Genomic DNA, 26,158 nt, shown 5'->3' on the forward strand with positions numbered 1-26,158 from the left:
TTCCAAATCATGTCCAATCAATTGAAATGACCACAGGTGGACTCCAATCAAGTTGTAGAAACATCTCAAGAATGATCAATGGAAACAGGATGCACCTGAGCTCAATTTCAAGTCTCATAGCAAAGGGTTTGAATACTTATGTAAATAAGGTATTTCATAAAAATAAATGTTACATTTGCAAACATTTCTAAAAACCTGTTTTAGCTTTGTCATTATGGGGTATTGTGTGCAGATTGATGAGGAATATTTTTTATTTAATCCATTTCAGATTAAGGCTGTAACGGGAAGGGATCTGAATACTTTCCAAATGCATTTTAAGTCACATAGAAGAGAGATCAAACTACTACTCTGTGTAAGTACAACATCCTCAGCATCTTTTATTCATTGAGTGATTCTTTTTGGACTGACTATTCATGTGGGCACAAGTACACACACACACACACACACACAAATAGACCCAGAGAGACAGGCAGGCAGACACACACCAGGTAACATATAAATACAGAAAGACAGGTAACCCAAATAGCGATTAAATTATTAATAAACCAAGTAGGTTAAACTGCAACTTACCCTCACTCGGCTGTAGTGGTAGTCAGTCTCATTCCCTCCAAACAGAAAATTGCAATAGACAGCAAACAGTTTGAAAATGTATCCACTAACTACTTACTGTAAGTCGCTCTGAATAAGAGCATTTGCTATATGACTAAAATGGAAATAAAATCGAAAATGACAGCCGAGTGAATAAGTCAATGTCACCACTCCGTCTGCTCTGAGCCTGCTAACTCTCTCCTGTCAGAGCTCACACCTCAACCTCTATAACATGCAACACACTCACTCCCTCCCTCTACTCCTCAATGAGTGTTCCAGCAGTAAATCCCTTCCTCTCTCCACCCCTCTCCGGTTCACGCTCTGTCTGTTCCTCCAAGTGATTTAGCGGTACCCTCCCTCTCTCTCTTCCCCCCTCCCCCCTCGCTAGAGGTTCCTAGGGTCAGATCCAGTGAGCAGTGTGTGTGTGTGGTCTTTAGGAGACGAGACGCTCACTTGTCTTGATGAAGCCTATTCAGAAAAAAAACAGAGATGAAAACAAATGAACAGTGAGGGTAAAAAGCTTTCTAAAGCTCTCTAATTGTGCAACAAATTAAAATCATCCATTTACGTTTGGCAGCGCTCGCAATGAGCAGAAGCAATAGAGGAGATCAGAGAGAAATGAGACGGGGAAGACAATTCGAAGGGAAAATGTATACGCTTCATCAAAGCATAAACGGGTAATCCTCCTAAAATCAGCAGGATTCCGCAAAAAATGTTTATTTAGGAAATCTGTTCCCACAAATAAAAATATAGACATACAGTATGTGATCGTGTCTCAATGGAATCAAGGTATGAAATTATTACTTTATTTAAAATACAGTGAGGGAAAAAAGTATTTGATCCCCTGCTGATTTTGTACGTTTGGCCCACTGACAAAGACATGATCAGTCTATAATTTCAATGGTAGGTTTATTTGAACAGTGAGAGACAGAATAACAATAAAAAAATCCAGAAAAACGCATGTCAAAAATGTTATAAATTGATTTGCATTTTAATGAGGGAAATAAGTATTTGACCCCTCTGCAAAACATGACTTAGTACTTGGTGGCAAAACCCTTGTTGGCAATCACAGAGGTCAGACGTTTCTTGTAGTTGGCCACCAGGTTTGCACACATCTCAGGAGGGATTTTGTTCCACTCCTCTTTGCAGATCTTCTCCAAGTCATTATGGTTTCGAGGCTGACGTTTGGCAACTTCAACCTTCAGCTCCCTCCACAGATTTTCTATGGGATTAAGGTCTGGAGACTGGCTAGGCCACTCCAGGACCTTAATGTGCTTCTTCTTGAGCCACTCCTTTGTTGCCTTGGCCGTGTGTTTGGGTCATTGTCATGCTGGAATACCCATCCACGACCCATTTTCAATGCCCTGGCTGAGGGAAGGAGGTTCTCACCCAAGACTTGACGGTACATGGCCCCGTCCATCGTCCCTTTGATGCGGTGAAGTTGTCCTGTCCCCTTAGCAGAACCCCCCCCCCCCCAAAGCATAATGTTTCCACCTCCATGTTTGACGGTGGGGATGGTGTTCTTGGGGTCATAGGCAGCATTCCTCCTCCTCCAAACACAGCGAGTTGAGTTGATGCCAAAGAGCTCGATTTTGGTCTCATCTGACCACAACACTTTCACCCAGTTCTCCTCTGAATCATTCAGATGTTCATTGGCAAACTTCAGACGGGCATGTATATGTGCTTTCTTGAGCAGGGGGACCTTGCGGGCGCTGCAGGATTTCAGTCCTTTACGGCGTAGTGTGTTACCAATTGTTTTCTTGGTGACTATGGTCCCAGCTGCCTTGAGATCATTGACAAGATCCTCCCGTGTAGTTCTGGGCAAATCATTGCAACTCCACGAGGTGAGATCTTGCATGGAGCCCCAGGCCGAGGGAGATTGACAGTTCTTTTGTGTTTCTTCCATATGCGAATAACCGCACCAACTGTTGTCACCTTCTCACCAAGCTTCTTGGCGATGGTCTTGTAGCCCATTACAGCCTTGTGTAGGTCTACAATCTTGTCCCTGACATCCTTGGAGAGCTCTTTGGTCTTGGCCATGGTGGGAGTTTGGAATCTGATTGATTGATTGCTTCTGTGGACAGGTGTCTTTTATACAGGTAACAAACTAAGATTAGGAGCACTCCCTTTAAGAGTGTGCTTCTAATCTCAGCTCGTTACCTGTATAAAAGACACCTGGGAGCCAGAAATCTTTCTGATTGAGAGGGGGTCAAATACTTATTTCCCTCATTAAAATGCAAATCAATTTATAACATTTTTGACATGCGTTTTTCTGGATATTGTTGTTGTTATTCTGTCTCTCACTGTTCAAATAAACCTACCATTAAAATTATAGACTGATCATGTCTTTGTCAGTGGGCAAACGTACAAAATCAGCAGGGGATCAAATACTTTTTTCCCCTCACTGCATATATTTTTGGGCTTACTTTGTCAATTTGCAGTGTACAAATTATTATAATTATGTTGCGGCCCCAGACCATCAGCTCTGACAAAAATCGGTCCGCGGCTGAATCTAGTTGCCTACCGCTGCCTTAGAAGTTAAGATGATAAAACAGCACACTATCTGGAAAGGTTATTAAACCATCTCCATTGAAGCAGACCATTAAGCCTCTCTGTGTCTATCATGTTTCTCTGCTACTTGAACTTTGAACAAATCAAAACCCCTTCATCCAATTACAGTACCTCAGTAAATGACTCATTCAAAATGATCATGACTGCTGGTATGTTCCATGCACAAAGCCCTCACCAATGTCCCTCACTGGGAGCATAATATGATCTACACAGAATGGCTGAGTCCCAATTCTTTACCCTTCTTCCAAAGTGTGCACTCACATACTTTCTCGCATGGATTTTACAATGGTGTAAACTCCTTCCAGCCAATGTTTACACCAATCCTATGCTTTAAAATCCGTGACAGGGAGTGTGCAAGTGCACACTTCAGGAAAAGGGTGGAGAATAGGAACATAGTCCATGAGAGAGCAAGTTTACAGACTGTGAATAAGGTGCCCTGGGTAGTCCAGGCAATGGTATAGCCTACACATTGACAACTGGAGTAAGTAGAGCTTGATAAAAAGATAGTGTGAGAACTTTAATACACAACTCACTAACAGGAATACTTGACTAAGGTATGGTGCACATAAAGTACATCAGAATGTAGCTATGAATGTCAATATTGGACTAAGAAATTACCTATCAGAAATAGCATATCAGACTAAATAAAAACAGTATAGTGAACACAATGATGTGAAATGGGCCTTACTTTGCACAATGCCAAACTACCGGTCTCTCTATTTCAAGGACATGTAAAATATGTCAAAGGAATATGAGACCATACAATGAATAAAAGCATTTGAAACATCTATGAATCAATCTGGGGCTCCAAATGGAATGAAGTATTTAAACTTCATTTCTCTCCTCTCCTCTCCTCTCTCGCTCTTCTTCCATTACTCTAATCCCCTTGACTGGAGAGCAGCGGACCCAGACACTCAGGGGAGGAAAACATGGGGAGAACTGATTAAAGGAAGAGAGGGGAGGGTGGCAGAGATGATAGAGAATGGAGGGATGGAAAAAGCGAAGGGTTACAGATATTATGAATAGAGGAAAGGAGGATGGTGTCCAATCAAATTAGCTTAAATCTGTCTAGTTCATCAATAAAAACACAGTGTGCAATTAATTTAAAATCCATTATTTTAATTAATCAAATATTTTTTTGTTGTTGGGAAGAATCTGAAAGCAAAGCTAAGATACTGTAATAAACATCTCAAATCTAGACGTGAAAAATAAGGATGCTGAACACGCATCATATAGTTCCAAAAATAGCCAAGCAAAAACAGGACTTATTGGATCCTCACACAATAGTCTGTGTACATTTCAAACAGCATACAACATGAATAAAACAAAAGTACACGTAATTCTACAGCATAACATGCTACAAATTACACTACAATCCCATGTATTTGGTCAAAGTGGACTTGTTGAAAAATAAGAGTTAGATGAGGAATACCAACCAATCCTTGAAGTCCATTTCGTATTTCTACCTAGCAACAAGGACAAAGGGCTTATTTTCTATTCATATGTTGTTGCCCTTGGCCTTGAGTGTCAGTGACCTTAAATAACTAACAAACACCTTTACATCTGTCAACGGCACCCTATTCCCTATGTAGTGCACTACCTTTGACCAGGGCCCATGGGGCACTTTATAGGGAATAGGGTGCCATTCCGGCTACACGTAGGTCTCTTTATGTTGCTCCTAACACTAATACACTCCCCTCTATCAAAGCCAGTGGCTTTTCAGGACATGAGTGATAACTGGAGTTTCCACATAGACCCTGAGGTAGTGGAGGTGAGCAATATGACAGATAGTGTGAAGTGAGTTTTAAAAAGCCCTGAAAGAGAGACAGATAGGCAAGTTATTTTTGTGCACCGGTAATGATAAGTCTATCTCTGGTAGGTTAACCATTTCATCCAGCTCTCTGGATGGCCTCAGGTAAGGTTAAGGCATTTGTCGCAAAATGTCATGGGCTTGGTTTCATTTACTTAGGGATCTGAAAAGAGCTAGTGTCTATGGCGTCAACGTACACCTCTCCTACCCTTTGGACAGGTACAATACCGTTGTGTGTGTGTGTGTGTGTGTGCACGTTGGCAAATGCAAGTCTCAAGGGACAACAGTGTAGGGCTGATATGGCAGCATCTTCTGCCGATCGTTGATGGCAAAAATCCATGTGGGTTTGACAAAGCTTAAATTACCATTCTCCATCAGCGCCTGTGGCAGAGAGGGAGAGAGAAAGAGAGAGAGTGTGAGAGGGAGAGAGAATGAGAGAGAGTGTGAGAGAGAATGAGAGAGAGTGTGAGAGAGAATGAGAGAGAGTGTGAGAGAGAGCAAATGAGAGAGAGTGAGAGGGAGAGCAAATGAGAGAGAGTGTGAGAGGGAGAGCGAATGAGAGAGAGTGTGAGAGGGAGAGCGAATGAGAGAGAGTGTGAGAGGGAGAGCAAATGAGAGAGAGTGTGAGAGGGAGAGCGAATGAGAGAGAGTGTGAGAGGGAGAGCGAATGAGAGAGAGTGTGAGAGAGAGGAAATTATGTCAGGAGGTGGGAATCGGTTTAATAATAAAGGGGTACAGAGACTGAACCCTTTGAGCGCATGAGGGTTTGCCAGCCAATATTTAAAATGGTACAAGAAATAGGTCAACAACATATATATTTCAATAGCTCGTGACTTGGCAGAAGCACTTTCCATTGCAAATGAGCTGGTGTGGAATACAGATGTCCCTGTAACAGACCTACATCAAAAGGCAACTAACCACGCACGTCCAATATCAGATCAAACATCAGTGATGCACAAAAAAGGCCCTGAGATAGGTAAACAGCTCATCAAAAGACTTTCCTAAAACAATCCATGTCCTAGAATCCGTTCTTTTTGGGATATTGTATGCATGAAAAATGTATGCACTCACTAACTGTAAGTCGCTCTGGATAAGAGCGTCTGCTAAATGACTAAAATGTAATATTTAAAATGAAAAATAAAAATATTTATCCAGGAAAAATGTACTACTTATTTCACTTACATGTGGTAGCTAGAGTGGCAATGTTATTTAATTCGAAGCCTTTCAATGGGAAAATGTCATTATGCATTTCTCTGTCTCTTTTTGTGAGCAGACTATGAATGGAGCACTTTACATAGATGACTAGCAGCAGACTTCATTCTACCTCCCTGGAGTCATTACCTTGTTGTCTTTACAAAGAGATGAGAGACCTTTATAAGTGTGTGTGTGTGTGTGTGTGTGTTACACAATCATGTTTGTGCTGTGTGTGAGCTTGCCTGCTTGTGTATCACACTCTCATATTTGTGTGTGTGGGTGTGTGTGTGTTTAACATCAAGAGGTCTTTCGAGGAAACAAAAGGGAGGTCACACTCACGTCTTCAAAGGAGTCGTGCCATCCTTCGCTAGTGACGACAAACTGGACCTTCTCACTCATGTAGTCCTCCACCGCCCTGAAGAGAGAGAGAGAGAGAGGAACAAAGAAAGAGGGAGAGAGATATGGGAGGGGAAGAGAAGGGGAGAGAAAGAGTGAAAGAGAGAAAGCTACCCGTCTTGTCTTTGAGATCCAAACACTGTTTTATAAAGGTACGACGACACACAAGCCCTCATCTGCTGATCACATGTATTAACTCAAAAAGTACTAGTAAAGTACTACTGTAATAGGAAAAATCTGCCCTACTCTCATTCTGTAGTCAGTCTCTCTTTCGTCTCCTTACCCATTGAAGGCCATGATGTACCGCAGGAGTAGGCGTCTGTCATTGTTGGGGAACTTGCCGTAGAGGAAGAATCGCTTTCCAGTTAGGAAATCTAAAGGGTAGTAAAAAAATGATAGATCAGCATGAGAAAAAGACTCCCTGCATAGCATTACAGTAATCATTGTTCATCACTGATGGGAAAAAGAGAGGAAATTGTGTGCAATTTGACAACTTAACGTTTGTGAGCGTCGTGAAAAACCAGTGTGGATGACAGAAAAGTACTTTAGTCATTTAGAATAACATGAACAATGAGCAAGAACAAACAAACTGACAGACACAGCTAGCCAGCACAGACTATACAGACTGTAGAGAGAGGCAGACAAGGTCAGACAGACCTGGTAGCTCAGGGATGGGCTTGTCCTCCTCGGCCTCAGCATCTGTGTTCTCGTCCGTCGATCCCCCGAAAGGGTCCTCCTCCTTCACTTCCCTTCTCTCCTTCTCTCCTTTCTTCTGCCGACTCGCGCTCTCCACCCTGCCGACGAGAGAGAGAAAAGTTGTTTATGAAAGGAGGGTTATGAAACTATTGTCTGATGCTCTGCTGGTGTCCTTGAATGAAGAGACACCACACCTGTTCATTCTGTTGTGATGCCGCACAACAAATACAACTGACAGAACCAGACATTTCTGCCCACATACAAAACAATCTTCAGATTACTGAAAGAGCTTGAGGGAAATGTTTGACGCAAGACCATTTCAGTATGGTGGAGTTTTAGACTTGTATAGATGCTCTACAACAAAAATCCTTTCCACCAACAAGCTCAGCTAATGAATCAAAATGAGAACAATCTCTCTTCAACCTACCCACGCCCGCCTTAAACAGAGGGGTAAATTATACATATGTGTAATTATAACCATGATGAGCAACAAGAGGATCAACTCCTATGGTCACTAGGCAACTCCTATCGTCATTGGGCAACTCCGAAAGCACAGAGATCTGAGACCACACTAGGGCAGAGGCACTGTCAACCCAGAGGCCCTGTAGTAGGACATGGCTTCAACCCCCGCTACAGTCAAATATGAATAATATCCATTCATGTTCATTGATGTTGTTAGTTACCTTTTCAGCTCATCCTCTGTGTCCATGCCAGACTCATCTTCTGTGGGAGATAGGAGCGGAGAAGAATAACACATTATTACACCAGAAGAACATAACCTTCATCAGAAGCATACCATCTTATTAACCTACATCAGGTCATAACTTAGTCTATACTATGCTGTAGAAACTTAAGTGCTTCACCCATTCCTCTCTAAGCTTTGCTCTTCCAAAATAAATAGGCCATGTACTTAGGCCCTTGTTAAAGGCTAGGTTTCCTTAAAATTGTTAATATGTATGTTCTAACCAGTGCAGATGAAGACAAGGAAAATAAGCTACTTCTAGACTATTGAGATGCACCCAGTCGCGATTCATTCTTCTTCCCCCTTTCCTGTTTTTTGGTATGTGATGCGTTAGTAAAGACGTGCAAGTCTCACTAATGCGCCCGGACCACTTACTCCTGGCCTCGCATTACCATCGAAATTAGAATCATGCACAAGTCTCTCGGCAGCGATTGCTCTACGCAAGTGTTTCTTTCCGTCCTTTCACTCCCCTTGTCCTCTCAACATGCATCCCTCTCTTCCTGTCCTTTTAATGGCGGCGTTGTCAATCCGTCCATCCCACCACGCAATTCAATAAAGCAGTCTTTTCCCAACTTCTCTCCTCCTTCCTTCGCTCCCTCTGTCCATTTCACCCTCTTTCATTTCCATCCTCTTCAGTCTTAGTGGTGTTAGTCCCGCTCTCTTCCTCGGCTAGCTACTTGAGCAAATGTATTAAGCCCATCGAGCGATTTAATTCACTACATGGTCGTAGAAAAACATTTTATGGCAATAATGTAAATGGAAATAATGGCTCTGGCAGGAAAAGATGACGAAACAAGTCTCTGGAAAGGAGTATGGCCAGAGAGTATGTTCCTTTCTCCTCCCTTTCCAACACTGTGTCAGGGTCCTTTCATTCTGACACGTGTGATTCAGCTGCTATCAAAAGTATGTAGTTGTCTGTTGCGAGCTGAAAACACCATTAGCTCACGAGAAAACTGGCAGCAATGATTTATGCAGATTTATAAATAAGTGGTGAGAATAATGTCCGCTACGCAAATGAGTATCTGTTCTGTTGTTCGTATAAAAAGGAGTGCTGCACTGAATATCTGAAGTGATCCTGACTGTTTTGACTACAGCCTCAATGTTTTGGATGATAAACATGTCACCCTCTGAATCCTCTATCCCCCCCCCATCAGTCAAAAGAACACTCTCTTAGCTCATCTCTCCAGTTCCTCTATCCCCTGTCCACTTACATTTACATTTGAGTCATTTAGCAGACGCTCTTATCCAGAGTGACTTAGAGTAATGAGTGCATACATTTTCATACTTCACCTCCTTCCCAATCTGTTCATCCCTCCTCTCACCTCTGTCTCAGGTGTAGCAGGACTATCTCTTAATCAAGTAAGACATCTTGAGACTACTCTGCTAGCGCCTCTAACTGCACTACAGACATATCGCCCTAGCTAGCAGTTGCTCCTCAACGCTAGGCCTATCTCCTGTGGCAGTACGTTTATTTACTATTATTTACCTTTATTTCAACAGGGAAGTCGTAGGGAGTGACCTCCAATTAAAGGCTGTCAACAACATTTGAATGAAAGAACAATCAAACAAATGAATGAACTAATTAATGAAATAATATTTGAATGTCCCATATGTTGCCAAGCAGATTTCCCTATGGGATATTAAAGTATTCATTCATTCATGCATGAATTAATTCATACATTCAACCCCAGGAAAAACCAAGAGACAGTGGTTGGGGGTGATGCGTTGAAATACATTTTGATCAGTGATTCTATCGGTCTGTCTGAACCTAGGCAGTGTGTATGTTAGAGCTGGGCGATATGGACAAAAATCCATAGTGTGATAAATTGACCCATTTTTGACCCATTAGGATTTTCCCAGCGCCAAGTAAGACAACTGAGATGGTAGCATATGATTTTAAAAAATAAGCTATTTCATCCAACATATCCAGGAAATGCATGATAGATATTTTGATGTGCAACCTATCAAAATAGGATCCAGAATTATGAGATTTATTTTAGGCTCTTCAGAGAATTTGACGACATCTTTGTGCATATTAGCCTATAGGCTATATTATTCACCACATGAGAAAGTGGGAACTCAACACTTATCTAGATTGCTAACTCTAAATATGATATTGTTGCTAGATAGTCATGTAGGCAAATTTATTAATTAGGTTAATGTCCTCGAAAAACTTTTCAGGCCTAGGTCCAGGCTACATGATGTAGGCCTATTCACTGCAAATGGCGCGCTCGCTCTGCAGGCGCATCAAAACCATACTAACTACAGCCTACTCCGGCTGTAAAGTGGTGCCATGAATTCAATATTAAGAGGTGAGGAATACATTATATACTCACAGAAAGCTGTGAGTCTCCTCTAACGACACTGAACAAAAATATAAACGCAACATGTAAGGTGTTGGTCCAATCTTTCATGAGCTAAAAAATACACTGCTCAAAAAAATAAAGGGAACACTTAAACAACACAATGTAACTCCAAGTCAATCACACTTCTGTGAAATCAAACTGTCCACTTAGGAAGCAACACTGATTGACAATACATTTCACATGCTGTTGTGCAAATGGAATAGACAGCAGGTGGAAATTATAGGCAATTAGCAAGACACCCCCATTAAAGAAGTGGTTCTGCAGGTGGTGACCACAGACCACTTCTCAGTTCCTATGCTTCCTGGCTGATGTTTTGGTCACTTTTGAATGCTGGCGGTGGTTTCACTCTAGTGGTAGCATGAGACGGAGTCTACAACCCACACAAGTGGCTCAGGTAGTGCAGCTCATCCAGGATGGCACATCAATGCGAGCTGTGGCAAGAAGGTTTGCTGTGTCTGTCAGCGTAGTGTCCAGAGCATGGAGGCGCTACCAGGAGACAGGCCAGTACATCAGGAGACGTGGAGGAGGCAGTAGGAGGGCAACAACCCAGCAGCAGGACTGCTACCTCCGCCTTTGTGCAAGGAGGAGCAGGAGGAGCACTGCCAGAGCCCTGCAAAATGACCTCCAGCAGGCCACAAATGTGCATGTGTCTGCTCAAACGGTCAGAAACAGACTCCATGAGGGTGGTATGAGGGCCCGACGTCCACAGGTGGGGGTTGTGCTTACAGCCCAACACCGTGCAGGACGTTTGGCATTTGCCAGAGAACACCAAGATTGGCAAATTCGCCACTGGCGCCCTGTGCTCTTCACAGATGAAAGCAGGTTCACACTGAGCACATGTGACAGACGTGACAGAGTCTGGAGACGCCGTGGAGAACGTTCTGCTGCCTGCAACATCCTCCAGCATGACCGGTTTGGCGGTGGGTCAGACATGGTGTGGGGTGGCATTTCTTTGGGGGGCCGCACAGCCCTCCATGTGCTCGCCAGAGGTAGCCTGACTGCCATTAGGTACCGAGATGAGATCCTCAGACCCCTTGTGAGACCATATGCTGGTGCGGTTGGCCCTGGGTTCCTCCTAATGCAAGACAATGCTAGACCTCATGTGGCTGGAGTGTGTCAGCAGTTCCTGCAAGAGGAAGGCATTGATGCTATGGACTGGCCCGCCCGTTCTCCAGACCTGAATCCAATTGAGCACATTTGGGACATCATGTCTCGCTCCATCCACCACAGACTTTCCAGGAGTTGGCGGATGCTTTAGTCCAGGTCTGGGAGGAGATCCCTCAGGAGACCATCCGCCACCTCATCAGGAGCATGCCCAAGCGTTGTAGGGAGGTCATACAGGCACGTGGAGGCCACACACACTACTGAGCCTCATTTTGACTTGTTTTAAGGACATTACATCAAAGTTGGATCAGCCTGTAGTGTGGTTTTCCACTTTAATTTTGAGGGTGACTCCAAATCCAGACCTCCATGGGTTGATAAATTTGATTTCCATTGATCATTTTTGTGTGATTTTGTTGTCAGCACATTCAACTATGTAAAGAAAAAAGTATTTAATAAGATTATTTCATTCATTCAGATCTAGGATGTGTTGTTTAAGTGTTCCCTTTATTTTTTTGAGCAGTGTATATATATATCCATACACACAAAAAGCGTATTTCTCTCAAATTTTGTGCACAAAGTAGTTTACATCCCTGTTAGTGATTATTCCTCCTTTGCCAAGATTTTCCATCCACCTGACAGGTGTGGCATATCAAGAAGCCGATTAAACAGCATGATCATTACACAGGTGCACCTTGTGCTGGGGACAATAAAAGGCCACTCTAAAATGTGCAGTTTTGTCACACAACACAATGCCACAGATGTCTCAAGTTTTGAGGGAGTTGTCCACCAGAGCTGTTGCCAGATAATTTAATGTTCCTTTCTCATGTCGTTTTAGAGAATTTGGCAGTACGTCCAACCGGCATCACAACCACAGACCACGTGTATGGCGTTGTGTGGGCTAGTGGTTTGCTGATGTCAAAGTTGTGAACAGACTGCCCCATGGTGGCAGTGGAGTTATGGTATGGGCAGGCATAAGCTACGGACAATGAGCACAATTCAATTTTATCGATGGCAGTTTGAATGCTAAAAAATACTGTGACAAGATCCTTTGGCCCATTTTTTATTAGGTATCTGTGACCAACAGATGCATTTCTGTATTCCCAGTCATGTGAAATCCATAGATTAGGGCCTAATTTATTTATTTCAATTGATTGAGCTCCTCACATGAACTGTGTAACTCAGTAAAATCAATGAAATTGTTGCATGTTGTGTTTATATTTCTGTTCAGTATAGAACTGTAGTTGCTTTGAAAACTACATTTTTCCCGCATTAGCATTTTTAGCAACGGTCATATGCTTGTGCTTCTCCGTGCGCACAGCGGGGAGTGAGAGACAGCAGTCGACAGTGAAACATGGACAGGCAGATACTTTTATAACAGGAATCAACATAATGCATAGGCTATTACCGTTCCCCAAATAATAGTTTTAGAACAATCTACAGGAACGTTGTGTAGCAAAATCTATTTGCGGTTTATCGTCCCAGCTCTAGTGGAAGCGTGTATAATGCAAACCTGGTTCATCTGCGTCTGTGGAGCCACCATACAGATCATCCTCCTCTTCCTTGATGGGGGCCTTTCTGGGAGTGGGTTGCCGTTCTTCTTCCCTACTCTTTTGTGGAGTCTGCCAACGAGGGAGAGGGCAGTACGGGGGAGGGAATAGAACAAATACAATCATGTAAATCAGAATAATTATTTGAAACAGATGAATTTTTTTCTTAGGCAATAATGTCATGTCCTACTGCTAGGTCATGGAACGGTTTAAGAGGACCTCACCCTCCTCTCTTTTTCCTCCTCCCTCTCCTCATCCTCCTCTTCGTCGCTCCCCTCCGAGCTGGACTCCGCTCCGTCCATCAGGTACCTGGCAGAAAGAGAGGGACGCGGCAAAGAAGAGTGGGGGGAAAAGATGCAAAAACATAAGTGGTGAAAACATCTGAATGGGTGAACAAGAAGATTCCCACTAGATGGGCAGCAAAGGGATGATCACACTGGCTGGAATTCTGCGCAAAGGTTAAAATGTTGGAAGAACACAACATCTGAAGGGTGCAAAAAAGTACTTAATGTTCCAGACGGAATAATAAAGGCTAGCCAGACACAGAACAGTAACAGACTGCACACACAGAACAGTAACAGACTGCACACACAGAACAGTCACACACACACACACACACACACACACACAACCAGAATGCAGCACCATGGACAGCACAGTCAATGCATACACATACTTCCCTCTTTCCTTTAAGTGGATTTGTTTGACACTGAGGTGGTTCTGTCCCCTACAATTATGTATTTGCAGTATGTAAATTTGACTGGGTGATCTGGACAAAAAGAAATGAACTGATGCAATACCGACAAATAGATCGATAAGTTTATAACATTAATGTGCACCACATTTTGTTTTATTACCCTTTAAACCACTACTACTAGTTTGATTGTTGTAGCCATCACTTGTCCCATTAACAATCACCCATATTAACACAATTATTTCATTTCAAACTTCACATTTCTCTGGTATAGGCTAGTTATCGTAATGAACAATATCAGCAAAATGCCTGCGATAAGTGATCGCTATGGTCGGTGTCGATCATTTTCGGTTTATCGTCCCAGCTCTAATGGAAATATATATTTTATACACTTCTGTAAATAGAATTGTACATGTTGTTTTGTAAATGTTAAAGTTCTACTACATAAACAGGGTGGAAACAAACATTTATGCACTACCTTGAATTTGATGGGCTGTGTTCCGTGAGGAATTCAAAGGCGGTCTAACTAAGTAAGTACAGTGTGGAAAACAAGTATTTAGTCAGCCACCAATTGTGCAAGTTCTCCCACTTAAAAAGATGAGAGAGGCCTGTAATTTTCATCATAGGTACACGTCAACTATGACAGACAAAATGAGGAAAAAAAATCCAGAAAATCACATTGTAGGATTTTTTATGAATTTATTTTTAAATTATGGTGGAAAATAAGTATTTGGTCAATAACAAAAGTTTCTCAATACTTTGTTATATACCCTTTGTTGGCAATGACACAGGTCAAACGTTTTCTGTAAGTCTTCACAAGGTTTTCACACACTGTTGCTGGTATTTTGGCCCATTCCTCCATGCAGATCTCCTATAGAGCAGTGATGTTTTGGGGCTGTCGCTGGGCAACACGGACTTTCAACTCCCTCCAAAGATTTTCTATGGGGTTGAGATCTGGAGACTGGCTAGGCCACTCCAGGACCTTGAAATGCTTCTTACGAAGCCACTCCTTCGTTGCCCGGGCGTTGTGTTTGGGATCATTGTCATGCTGAAAGACCCAGCCACGTTTCATCTTCAATGCCCTTGCTGATGGAAGGAGGTTTTCACTCAAAATCTCACGATACATGGCCCCATTCATTCTTTCCTTTACACGGATCAGTCGTCCTGGTCCCTTTGCAGAAAAACAGCCCCAAAGCATGATGTTTCCACCCCCATGCTTCACAGTAGGTATGGTGTTCTTTGGATGCAACTCAGCATTCTTTGTCCTCCAAACATGACGAGTTGAGTTTTTACCAAAAAGTTATATTTTGGTTTCATCTGACCATATGACATTCTCCCAATCCTCTTCTGGATCATCCAAATGCACTTCAGACGGGCCTGGACATGTACTGGCTTAAGCAGGGGGACACGTCTTGCACTGCAGGATTTGAGTCCCTGGCGGCGTAGTGTGTTACTGATGGTAGGCTTTGTTACTTTGGTCCCAGCTCTCTGCAGGTCATTCACTAGGTCCCCCCTTGTGGTTCTGGGATTTTTGCTCACCGTTCTTGTGATCATTTTGACCCCACGGGGTGAGATCTTGCGTGGAGCCCCAGATCGAGGGAGATTATCAGTGGTCTTGTATGTCTTCCATTTCCTAATAATTGCTCCCACAGTTGATTTCTTCAAACCAAGCTGCTTACCTATTGCAGATTCAGTCTTCCCAGCCTGGTGCAGGTCTACAATTTTGTTTCTGGTGTCCTTTGACAGCTCTTTGGTCTTGGCCATAGTGGAGTTTGGAGTGTGACTGTTTGAGGTTGTGGACAGGTGTATTTTATACTGATAACAAGTTCAAACAGGTGCCATTAATACAGGTAACGAGTGGAGGACAGAGGAGCCTCTTAAAGAAGAAGTTACAGGTCTGTGAGAGCCAGAAATCTTGCTTGTTTGTAGGTGACCAAATACTTATTTTCCACCATAATTTGCAAATAAATTCATTAAAAATCCTACGATGTGATTTTCTGGATTTTTTTTCCTCAATTTGTCTGTCATAGTTGACGTGTACCTATGATGAAAATTACAGGCATCTCTCATCTTTTTAAGTGGGAGAACTTGCACAATTGGTGGCTGACTAAATACTTTTTTCCCCCACTGTAGGTTTTGCGACACCTATCAAAGGGGTGCCAGTGTGTCACTGCCCTCCGAGCCACCCCACAAAGAAGGACTGAGAGGGTTCCATGACGGGCGAGGGTGGCAGTGCCCTTAAGGGAAAGTCCTTAACCTGGTCCGCTCAGGCAGGACTAAACCGCTAATGTGTACTATGAAAAATTTAAGTGGCTTAAATCTCATTAGATTAGGCCGCCTGTGAAGCGAATACATGACAGAATAAAACAATAAGTCTGGATGAGGGGAGCGAGGGGCGGCGGTGGAACAGCATGTGGCTGTGGCACCCAGATGAGATGGAGCCTTGACAGCGGCGGTGCTAACCCTCACACACGCACCACTTACCTTTTCCACACACACCCTCCAGCCCCTCAAGTTACCAAGACAACCGCTAAGATGAAATACGGCTATCAAGGGTCATACCTACTCATAATGTTACTGCTCTATTCTGTGATTCGATTCCTCATATCCTACAGCACTGTTTAGATTGGAAAATGAAAAAGTAGAGGGTTTCCTAATGTAGCGTAGTGGGTGCGCACACACACACACACACACTTAAATTACAGAGACGGGGTCTCAATCCTCTTATGACACTTCACTTCATATGCAGTATGGCGAATTACCTAAATAAATATCTTGAATTGAGTTAAGTAATGGAATCCGCAAAGCTTTACCAGAGGGTAGGCCCTAAAGGAAAACGTATCCTTCCTCTATGGAGAGCAGTGCGCAAGAGTGATTTGTTTCCCTGTGCACTTAGAGATCCCCGGAAGGCTAAGTATTTCATCTGAATTGTGTGGGGAAATAATATTAGTCTCGACTTCAAGGCCAAAAAAGAATGAAAGCAGATAAAAATGTACTGTATGATCATGAGCCCTATTAAAATGTTAATGTGCCTTTTAGATTAATTACTTCTACAATAAATCAGGTTGATCAATATGTCTGATTGTTGATTCAGATAATTTACGAGCCGAGGGCAGACTAAATGTAAAATAATAAAAGTAGCAAATATATAGTGGATCATCCCCACACTGGACTAACATTGTGATGTTGAATAGCTAGCCACTGTAATCACTAGGCTATACTGTATTCAAATTCACCTTTATCGCTGACATAACCATGACGACAGCACTGTGACTTGTTCATGGTCAATACGATTATAATTGCTCCAATCATTTGCAATTATGCACAATCTGAGGGGAGGAATAAAGTCGTATTGTATCAGTTAAATTTGTCCTCTCATAAGAAAATTCCAATTATGAAAAGGTCAAGGGCTTTGCTGGAGAAAAATGGTTGTGTGAACAACACTCGTCATCACGAGAAGATAATGGTAAAAAAAAAAAAATTATGTGCAATTTGGGGTCTGTGATTGCTAAAAGGGAATCTAAAACATTTCCTCGAGGCACTTCAGATGTTACCGACGGACGGACCCTTCAATAATCTACACTAATGCAAAGTTTGCTTACTCATTTATTCCCCATTCATTCCATTGTGTTGCCGGTTTATCTTGATGCCACTTGAGGGAAGTGTGCTAGCGTGTGCCCCTCCCCTCCTCTTCTCTGCCCCTCCTTTCATTTTGAAGTGTTCTTGTAAGGACAAAAGGCCCAAAACATTTAGATGCATAGCAGTGTTCTTCTGGTTTGAGTTGGGCTGTGTGTTTGTGTACGAACGTGTGACGACTGTGTCTCTGTGTTTATGTGTGCCTGTCTCTACGTCTCTGTACGAGCACGTGTGTGAGTGTGTAGGTGTGCGTGCGTGATTGTGTGTGTATCAGCAGTAGTCTTCTTCAAAGGAAGTGGACCCTTCAATTACCCATAGCAGATGCAGCTTTTAAATAAGGAATAAATCATTAGAGCTCCGCACTCGAAACAAGAGCTGCACAATAGAGACGGGCTGGCTTGGATGGATGCATGAGGAACGAGGTATGAGAGAGGGAGGATAGACAAATGGAAGGAGAGGGGGATTCTCTATACAAAAAGGAGAGTGGTTGAGGGAGATGGAAAGCATTCTACAGCAGAGGGGGTCAGTAAACACAGTCAAATGATGGTGGTAGTGTGTGTGTGTGTGCATCCCAATGTAGAATTATGATGCTAACGCAGAGAAAACTATACACAATTAGCGTGTTAATAGCTCAACAGTGTTAATTTGAATTATTTCCAAACACCCTCTTACAATACTACTTGATCACTTCGCACACCACTTTCAAATTAGATGAGTGGATATTCCTTTGTTTCTGAGGGCCAATTACAGAGATATGATGTCAATACTGTAAGAGTAAAGAAAGTGAGCATAGCCCCTTTTATTCTCTGTACCCAACGCACTAGAAGACCAGTTCTTAAAGCCTTTAGCCGTATCCTTATTCTACTCCTCCTCTGGTGATGTTGAGGTTAACCCAGGCCCTGTAGCCCCCAGTATCACTCCTACTCCCCAGGCGCTATCATTTGTTGACTTCTGTAACCATAAAAGCCTTGGTTTCCTGCATGTTAACATCAGAAGCCTCCTCCCTAAGTTTGAGTTATTCACTGCGTTAGCACACTACGCCAACCCTACTGTTCTAGCAGTGTCTGAATCCTGGCTTAGGAAGGCCACCAAAAACTCTGAAATGTCCATCCCCAACTACAACATTTTCAGTCTAGATAGAACTGCCAAAGGGGGCGGAGTTGCAATCTACTGTAGAGATAGCCTGCAGAGCTCTATCATACTATCCAGGTCTGTGCCCAAACAGTTTGAGCTTCTACTTCTAAAAATCCACCTTTCCAGAAATAAGTCTCTCACTGTTACAGCTTGCTACAGACCCCCCTCAGCCCCCAGCTGTGTCCTGGACACCATATGTGAATTGATTGCCCCCCATCTATCCTCATGAGATCGTACTGCTTGGTGACCTAAACTGGGATATGCTTAACACCCCGGCCGTTCTACAATCTAAACTAGATGCCCTCAAGCTCACACAAATGATCAAGGAACATACCAGGTACAACCGTAAATCCGTAAACATGGGTACCCTCATAGATATCATCCTGACTAATTTACCCTCTAAATACACCTCCGCTGTCTTCAACCAGGATCTCAGTGATCACTGCCTCATTGCCTGCGTCCGTAATGGGTCGGCGGTCAAACGACCACCCCTCATCACTGTCAAATGCTCCCTAAAACACTTCAGCGAGCAGGCCTTTCTAATTGACCTGGCCCGGGTATCCTGGATGGATATTGACCTCATTCCGTCAGTAGAGGATGCCTGGTTGTTCTTTAAAAGTGCTTTCCTCTCCATCTTAAATAAGCATGTACATTTCAAAAAATTCAGAACTAAGAAAAGACATAGCCCCTGGTTCACCCCAGACTTGACTGCCCTTGACCAGCACAAAAACATCCTGTGGTGTACTGTATTAGCATCAAACAGCCCCCGCGATATGCAACTTTTCAGGGAAGTCAGGAACAAATATACACAATCAGTTAGGAAAGCAAAGGCTAGCTTTTTCAAACAGAAATGTGCATCCTGTAGCACTAACTCCGAAAAGTCATTTACACAACATGCCTACCACTTTGAAGATGCAAAATATTGTTTTATTGTGAAACAAACAAGAAATAAGACAAAAAAACAGAAAACTTGAGCATGCATAACGATTTTTGCCCATTCTTCAAGGCAAAACTGTTCCAGCTCCTTCAAGTTGGATGGGTTCCGCTGGTGTACTGCAATCTTTAAGTCATACCACAGATTCTCAATTGGATTGAGGTCTGGGCTTTGACTAGGCCATTCCAAGACATTTAAATGTTTCCCCTTAAACCACTTGAGTGTTGCTTTAGCAGTATGCTTAGGGTCATTGTCCTGTTGGAAGGTGAACCTCCGTCCCAGTCTCAAATCTCTGGAAGACTGAAACAGGTATCCCTCAAGAATTTCCCTGTATTTAGCGCCATCCATCATTCCTTAAATTCTGACCAGTTTCCCAGTCCCTGCCAATGAAAAACATCCCCACAGCATAATGCTGCCCCCACCATGCTTCACTGTGGGGATGGTGTTGGGATGTGGGGATGGTGCAGTGGTCTAAGGCACTGCATTGCAGTGCTAGCTATGCCACTAGAGATCCTGGTTCGAATCCAGGCTCTGTCGTAGCCGGCCGCGACCGGGAGACCCATGGGGCGGCGCGCAATTGGCCCAGCGTCGTCCAGGGTAGGGGAGGGAATGGCCGGCAGGGATGTAGCTCAGTTGATAGAGCATGGCGTTTGCAACGCCAGGGTTGTGGGTTCGATTCCCACAGGGGATATGAATTCTTTTAAATGTATGCACTAACTGTAAGTCGCTCTGGATAAGCTCCCAAGTGGGTCGGCCTATGCCCTCCCAGGCACACCCATGGCTGCACCCCTGCCCAGTCGTGAAATCCTAATGACTTTATCTCAATTGACTGATTTCTTTATATGAACTGGAACTCAGTAAAATCTTTGAAATTGTTGCATGTTGCATTTATATTTTTGTTCAGTATAAGTATTTGAAAATACACTTTTATGTGTATTTGAGTAGTTTGAAATACACAGCCCAAAACAACTACTTTAAATATAAGTAGTTGTAAATGCATGTCAATACTTTCCAAATGTATTTACAAATACATTCCAATATTCAACTTGTATTTTCAAATAATGTTTGACTAAATACTTCGTTCGAAATGTATTTGAAATGAGGTCTTATTGAAATACAAATAGTATTTGAACCCAGGTCTGGTAACTACCCGTGGAAGCAGTGAACACCTTATGTGAGATACATTTTCACCTTGAAGAGAGGTGTGGTAAGAAACCCTCAAATAACCTTTTCTTATTATCTGAGGCCTTGCTTTGACTAACTCGAGATCCAGCGATGTATTCTTCAATACATTGTTTCAGCTTGTTATGACAAGAATCATTGGTAGAAGTTAGAGACTGAATACATCACAGCAGGCTTCAACTATTCAAGGTAAAACTATTCAGTGAGCTGCATAGATACAGGTAAAGCCTTGGCAATAGGTGCTTATAAACACCATTAACTGCCAACTTCACTTAATTTGCTGAATTCAAAGACGGTTATAATGGCTGCTTTCTGATAGAGAATGGGTGGCACAGAGTCCGAGAACCCATTTATTAGAAGCACACTTTTCAACAACAGTCTGTCTATCTTCTCTTTCAGTTTTTATACCATCCTCCCCTCTCTCTCTGCCTCCCTCCCCCCGTCTCTCCCTCCCTCCCCTTACCGTTTGAAGGAGATCTTCTGCTTCCTCTTGTGGCAGTCTAGCACCCACTCCTTCCGGACGATGATGCCCCCTGCTGACTTCACCTGGCTGTACTTGGGGGTGTTGGAGAAGGCACAGCTGGATGAAGCAGATAAACACTTGGTTAGCACGGTTGCGTCCCAAATGGCACCCTATTCCCTATATCGTGCACTACTTTCGACCAGGGTCCAAAGGGACCGTGGCTACATCCCAAATGGCACCCAATTCCCTGTATAGTGTAGTGCAATAAATAGAGTGCCATATGGGATGCAGGCACTGGAGGGAAGCCAGGGACACTCCACTGCTACTATGGCAGAGCATGAGGGCGATATGGGTCACATGTTCTGCTTTGCTTTCCATGCTGTTATTGTGATTCTCTTGTAGTTACACTAGTCTTGGCTGTATAGGAGATGGAGAATATACATTATAATATTACTCCTACAAATATTACTACCACTACTATAATACCAGCCCCATTGTTGGTTGTATTCCACATAATTCTTGTTGACCTGTTTCCAATGCAATATGTTCTTACCTCACTCTATTCCCATTTTCATGCATCTTTAATTTACCACTATGAATTCAGATTACAATGAGGACCCAACTAAAGAGTACTTAAACTACCACCTCCCAGTCCCAGCACCATTTATCTCCATCTCCTCCACTCACATGAGGTGTGTGGCGTCGGGGGTCCAGTCGGAGCGGTACTTGGCCCCCATGGCCAAGGCCTTGTCCCTCAGGTCCCCCCGGAAGGGGTTCTGGAAGCCGCTCAGAACAAACACCACCCCCTCCATGATCTTGTTGAGGGAGACGGGGGCCTCGGAGGAGCTGGACTGGGCTTTGGAGGGCTTGGGTCTGGTCTTGGCTTCTGGCTTGGACAGGCTCTCCTTCTTGATGTCTGGGGTTTTCTGGGCAGGGGAGGCTGGGTGAGAAGAATGACAGAGGTGAAGAGAGAGGTAAATCGAATATATAACTATCAGGGTATTTGCATCGATTTATTAAATGTACTTTATTCACACAAGCATAGGTGAAAAAGGTGTAGAGTGAGTGAGTGACTGGCTGGCTGACTGTGACGATTGCCTCGTAGGGTGTCTTTACCTTTGGCAGTGCTGGGGCTGGGAGTAGTGGCTGTGCTGGATTTGGCCTTGGGTTTGGGGGTGGTAGTGCCCCGTTCAGGGGAGCCCATGGGGCTGGGTTTCTTTGAGGGGGGCGGAGTGGGGGCAGACTGGCGCTCTTTACTGAACTCAAACTTCCTCTTCACTGGTGCCTAGGAGAAAGGAGAGGATGGATAAAGCGATTTGTCCTTATGGTAAAACCATGAGAGAAATGTGCACTCAAAGAGCAAAGCAGTTGAGAACACTCACTTTTCAATTAAGAAAAGAAGAAACAACTTAGAAAAAAAACTGCTTATCATGTCTATAAGTGGGATAACCGACAAAAATGAGCAGAGAAAATAAACAAGCAAACCTAATTATGCTTACACTTATGTGAACACATTTATAAGTGAGTAACATCGCCTCTTGCTTGAAAGAATGATCCATCTCTGAGCCACTAGAAAAATGTACCAGAAGCAAAACATATGCCTCCATACTGTGTCATCTCTTTTCACTATTCATGATTTACAATGTTTATATTAAATCTATACTACATTAGCTATGAGGGTGCAGTCTAGCAAACACAGCTGCAGGGAAGAAAAAAAACTATCACCTTGTTGTACCTCTTTAAAGAAATCAATATTGTGTCTGCCTCTCAAATGGCACCCTATTCCCTATATAGTGCATTACTTTTGACCAAGACCCATAGGGCACTTGTGACAACTACTGCACTATATAGGAATAGAATAAGGTGCCATTTGGGACATAACTAGTATCATAGCCTGGAGATTCAGGTCAGTTCGCACTAGCCTGGAAGGACTTAATGAATGATTCACCATCAGTTCTGGTCATAGAGAAGCCAATGATGCAACCCTATGGACTCAAAAAGTAGTGCACTATATAGGGATTACGGTGCCATTTGGGACGCACACCAAGCCTTGGTCCTTACCTGTGGTGGGGGAGAGTTGGAGGACGGTGGGGCTGTTGAGTGACCAGACCCAGACCCAGACTGCAGGGTGGCAGCTGCATAGCTGAGCTTCTCAGTCTGTGGCGAAACTGTGGGGGGAGAAGAGGTGACGGAGAATGTGAGAGAAGAAGTCGGGAAATATTGTTTCACATTTCTCACCCCACCAGCAGACCTTATGGTGCTTAACGCTCACTCACGCCACATCAATAAGCGCTAATAAACCTGCAATCTGTAATGAGCTGTTCCTAGGCCTTTAGGTTGAGTACAGTAGTAGTACCGCAGGCTTACTCTTGAGCGCTGGGCTGGGTTTGGAGGTGCTCTCTCTGTTGAAGAAGAGGCTGCCTGGCTGTAGACTGGGGCCAGCCAAGGGGGACTCATCCTTCATCCGAAACTGGCCCAGCTTGGTCAACTTCTGTCAGGGGGCAAGAGAGAAGTTAGTGTTGGGAGAGAGTGAGTCTGACCAGTGAGTCATGTTAGGAAAGCACAGGACAGTGCACATAAATATAATTTTTGATGGTATGAATTCAAGTTCGTTCACTCAAATCAAAGAAAGTTCTGCAAAAAAGTTGTCTACTCTCTAGATGAGTCCACAGCCTAGCCCATCTGTTGTGTGGATCCAGTTATATGCCTAAATCCCAAATTAATGGGAAAGACAAGCACCATCTAATGAAGAAATAAAACAGTGCCCATTCATTTGGGGTTGAAGCATATTACTGGATCTGTGCAACAGATGGTGGCATAAGGACATACAGTGCATTCGGAAAGTATTCAGACCCCTTGACTTTTTTCACATTTTGTTACATTACAGCCTTATTCTAAAATTGATTAAATTGTTTATTTTACTCATCAATCTACACACAATACCCCACAATAACAAAGCAAAAATAGGTTCAGATATTTTTGCTAATGTATAAAACTGAAATATCACGTTTGCATAAGTATTCAGTCCCTTTACACAGTACTTTGTTGAAGCACCTTTAGCAGCAATTACAGCCTTGAGTCTTCTTGGGTATGATGCTACAAGCTTGGCACACCTGTACTTGGAGTTTCTCTCATTCTTCTCTGCAGATCCTCTCAAGCTCTGTAAGGTTGGATGGGGAGCGTCGCTGCACAGCTATTTTTAGGTCTCTCCAGAGATGTTCGCTCGGGTTCAAGTCCGTCTCTGGCTGGGCCACTCAAGGACATTCACAGACTTGTCACGAAGCCACGCATGCGTTGTCTTGGCTGTGTGCTTAGGGTTGTTGTTCTGTTGGAAGCTAGACCGTCGCCCGAGTCTGAAGTCCTGAGTGCTCTAGAGCAGGTTTTCATCAAGGATCTCTCTGTACTTTGCTCCATTCATCTGTCCCTCGATCCTGACTAGTCTCCCAGTCCCTGCCCGCTGAAAAACATCCCCACAGCATGATGCTGCCACCACCATGCTTCACCGTAGGGATGGTGCCAGGTTTAATCTAGACGTGATGCTTGGCATTCAGGCCAAATAGTTAAATCTTGGTTTCATCAGACCAGAGAATCTTGTTTCTCATGGTCTGAGAGTCCTTTAGGTGCCTTTTGGCAAACTCCAAGCGGGCTGTCATGTGCCTTTTACTGAGTGGCTTCTGTCTGGCCACTCTACCATAATGGCCTGATTGGTGGAGTGCTGCAGAGGTGGTTGTCCTTCTAGAAGGTTCTCCCATCTCCACAGAGGAACTCTGGAGATCTTTCAGAGTGACTATCGCGTTCTTGGCCACCTCCCTGACCAAGGCCCTTCTCCCCCGATTGCTCAGTTTGGCCGGATGGCCAGCTCTAGGAAGAGTCTTGGTGGTTCCAAACTTCTTCCATTTAAGAGTGATGGAGGCCACTTTGTTTTGGGGTACATTCAATGCTGGTACCCTTCACCCAGATCTGTGCCTCGACACAATCCTGTCGTGGAGCTCTACGGACAATTATTTCGACCTCATGGCTTGGTTTTTGCACTGACATGCACTGTCAACTGTGGGACCTTATAGCAAAGGGTTTGAATACTTATGTAAATAAGGTATTTCTGTTTTTGATTTTTAATACATTTGCAAAAATTTCTAAAAACCTGTTTTCGCTTTGTTATTATGGGGTATTGTGTGTAGATTGATGAGGAAAACATTTAATGTAATCCATTTTAGAACAAGGCTGTAACGTAACAAAATGTGGAAAAAGGGAAGGGGTCTGAATACTTTCCGAATGCACTGTATATGTAAGAGCACTTTAAAAGGTCAGAAAATGTATAATTCAACTTCAGTTAAACTCCGCAAGCATTTAGATTTTATAATATAATTATATAGTGAATGAGTCTATTGAGTCAGTCTCAGTGGAGAGAGGGTTATGTAGAAGAAGGTTAAAGATGGCGGCTGAGCTTCTCTTACCGGGGGTGTTGTGGTTGGTGGATCACTTTTGTCTGGTGGTGAATGGAACTTCACAAAGGCCACTCCGTATGCTATGCTCTGAGGGTGGAAAATGCCAATTGTTGTCATGTCATTCCAATCTGAATCATTTTCCTAAGTGTATTCAATAGGAACTGTGCTGAGACTAGGGCTGTGACAGTAACTGAATAACCGTGTAACTGACGGTTATGGAAGAAGACGGTCATTAAAATAACCGTCAAAGCCATTTAAATAGGCCTACATTCATTATAGGATTTAAAAAATGTAGATACACTTTACCTAATAGCAGGAGTTTACTAATGATTATAAGCAAATGTTTTGCTAACAGTCTGTCTACTAAATGTTCTACATCTCCTCCTCTTTCCAACTGTCCTTTGATGTTTGAGCAGCTAATCCCTAGATGCGCGACTGTGTAGAGCGCTATAGGCTATGGCACTTCAGTAAAAAAAAATCTTTGATGTGTGGACTTTATTTTATACAATGCACGCTTTCATTGCTTGCTAGTAAATAAATAAATGGTTATTTTAAAAAAGGTTGGATGTGTCGGACTATTCATTAATTATTCAACAGCAGTCGACAACGTTGTTCTGGATATGAGGCCTATAATGCACTAATGTGTCAAATGAACA

General features: G+C 43.3%; 1 protein-coding gene across 1 annotated transcript in view; it reads right to left on the reverse strand.

Moving 5' to 3' along the window:
• Positions 1 to 4,257: 4,257 nt before the first annotated feature.
• The window catches only part of LOC311139441 (DNA repair protein XRCC1-like), a 29,643-nt gene continuing 7,742 nt past the window's right edge, over positions 4,258 to 26,158 (reverse strand). The window contains exons 5-17 of the mRNA XM_084174318.1: positions 25,512 to 25,589; positions 23,425 to 23,548; positions 23,119 to 23,225; positions 22,174 to 22,342; positions 21,745 to 21,997; positions 21,058 to 21,174; positions 13,239 to 13,323; positions 12,978 to 13,086; positions 7,939 to 7,978; positions 7,217 to 7,353; positions 6,843 to 6,933; positions 6,503 to 6,578; positions 4,258 to 5,350 (exon numbers count right to left, since the gene is read on the reverse strand). Of these exons, the coding sequence (XP_084030444.1) occupies positions 5,243 to 5,350; positions 6,503 to 6,578; positions 6,843 to 6,933; positions 7,217 to 7,353; positions 7,939 to 7,978; positions 12,978 to 13,086; positions 13,239 to 13,323; positions 21,058 to 21,174; positions 21,745 to 21,997; positions 22,174 to 22,342; positions 23,119 to 23,225; positions 23,425 to 23,548; positions 25,512 to 25,589 (1,494 nt within the window). The 3' untranslated portion in view covers positions 4,258 to 5,242. The remainder of the gene's footprint in view (positions 5,351 to 6,502; positions 6,579 to 6,842; positions 6,934 to 7,216; positions 7,354 to 7,938; positions 7,979 to 12,977; positions 13,087 to 13,238; positions 13,324 to 21,057; positions 21,175 to 21,744; positions 21,998 to 22,173; positions 22,343 to 23,118; positions 23,226 to 23,424; positions 23,549 to 25,511; positions 25,590 to 26,158) is intronic.

This window comes from Coregonus lavaretus (assembly GCF_964263955.1).
Source record: "Coregonus lavaretus genome assembly, chromosome: 13".
NCBI classification, from domain to species: domain Eukaryota; kingdom Metazoa; phylum Chordata; class Actinopteri; order Salmoniformes; family Salmonidae; genus Coregonus; species Coregonus lavaretus.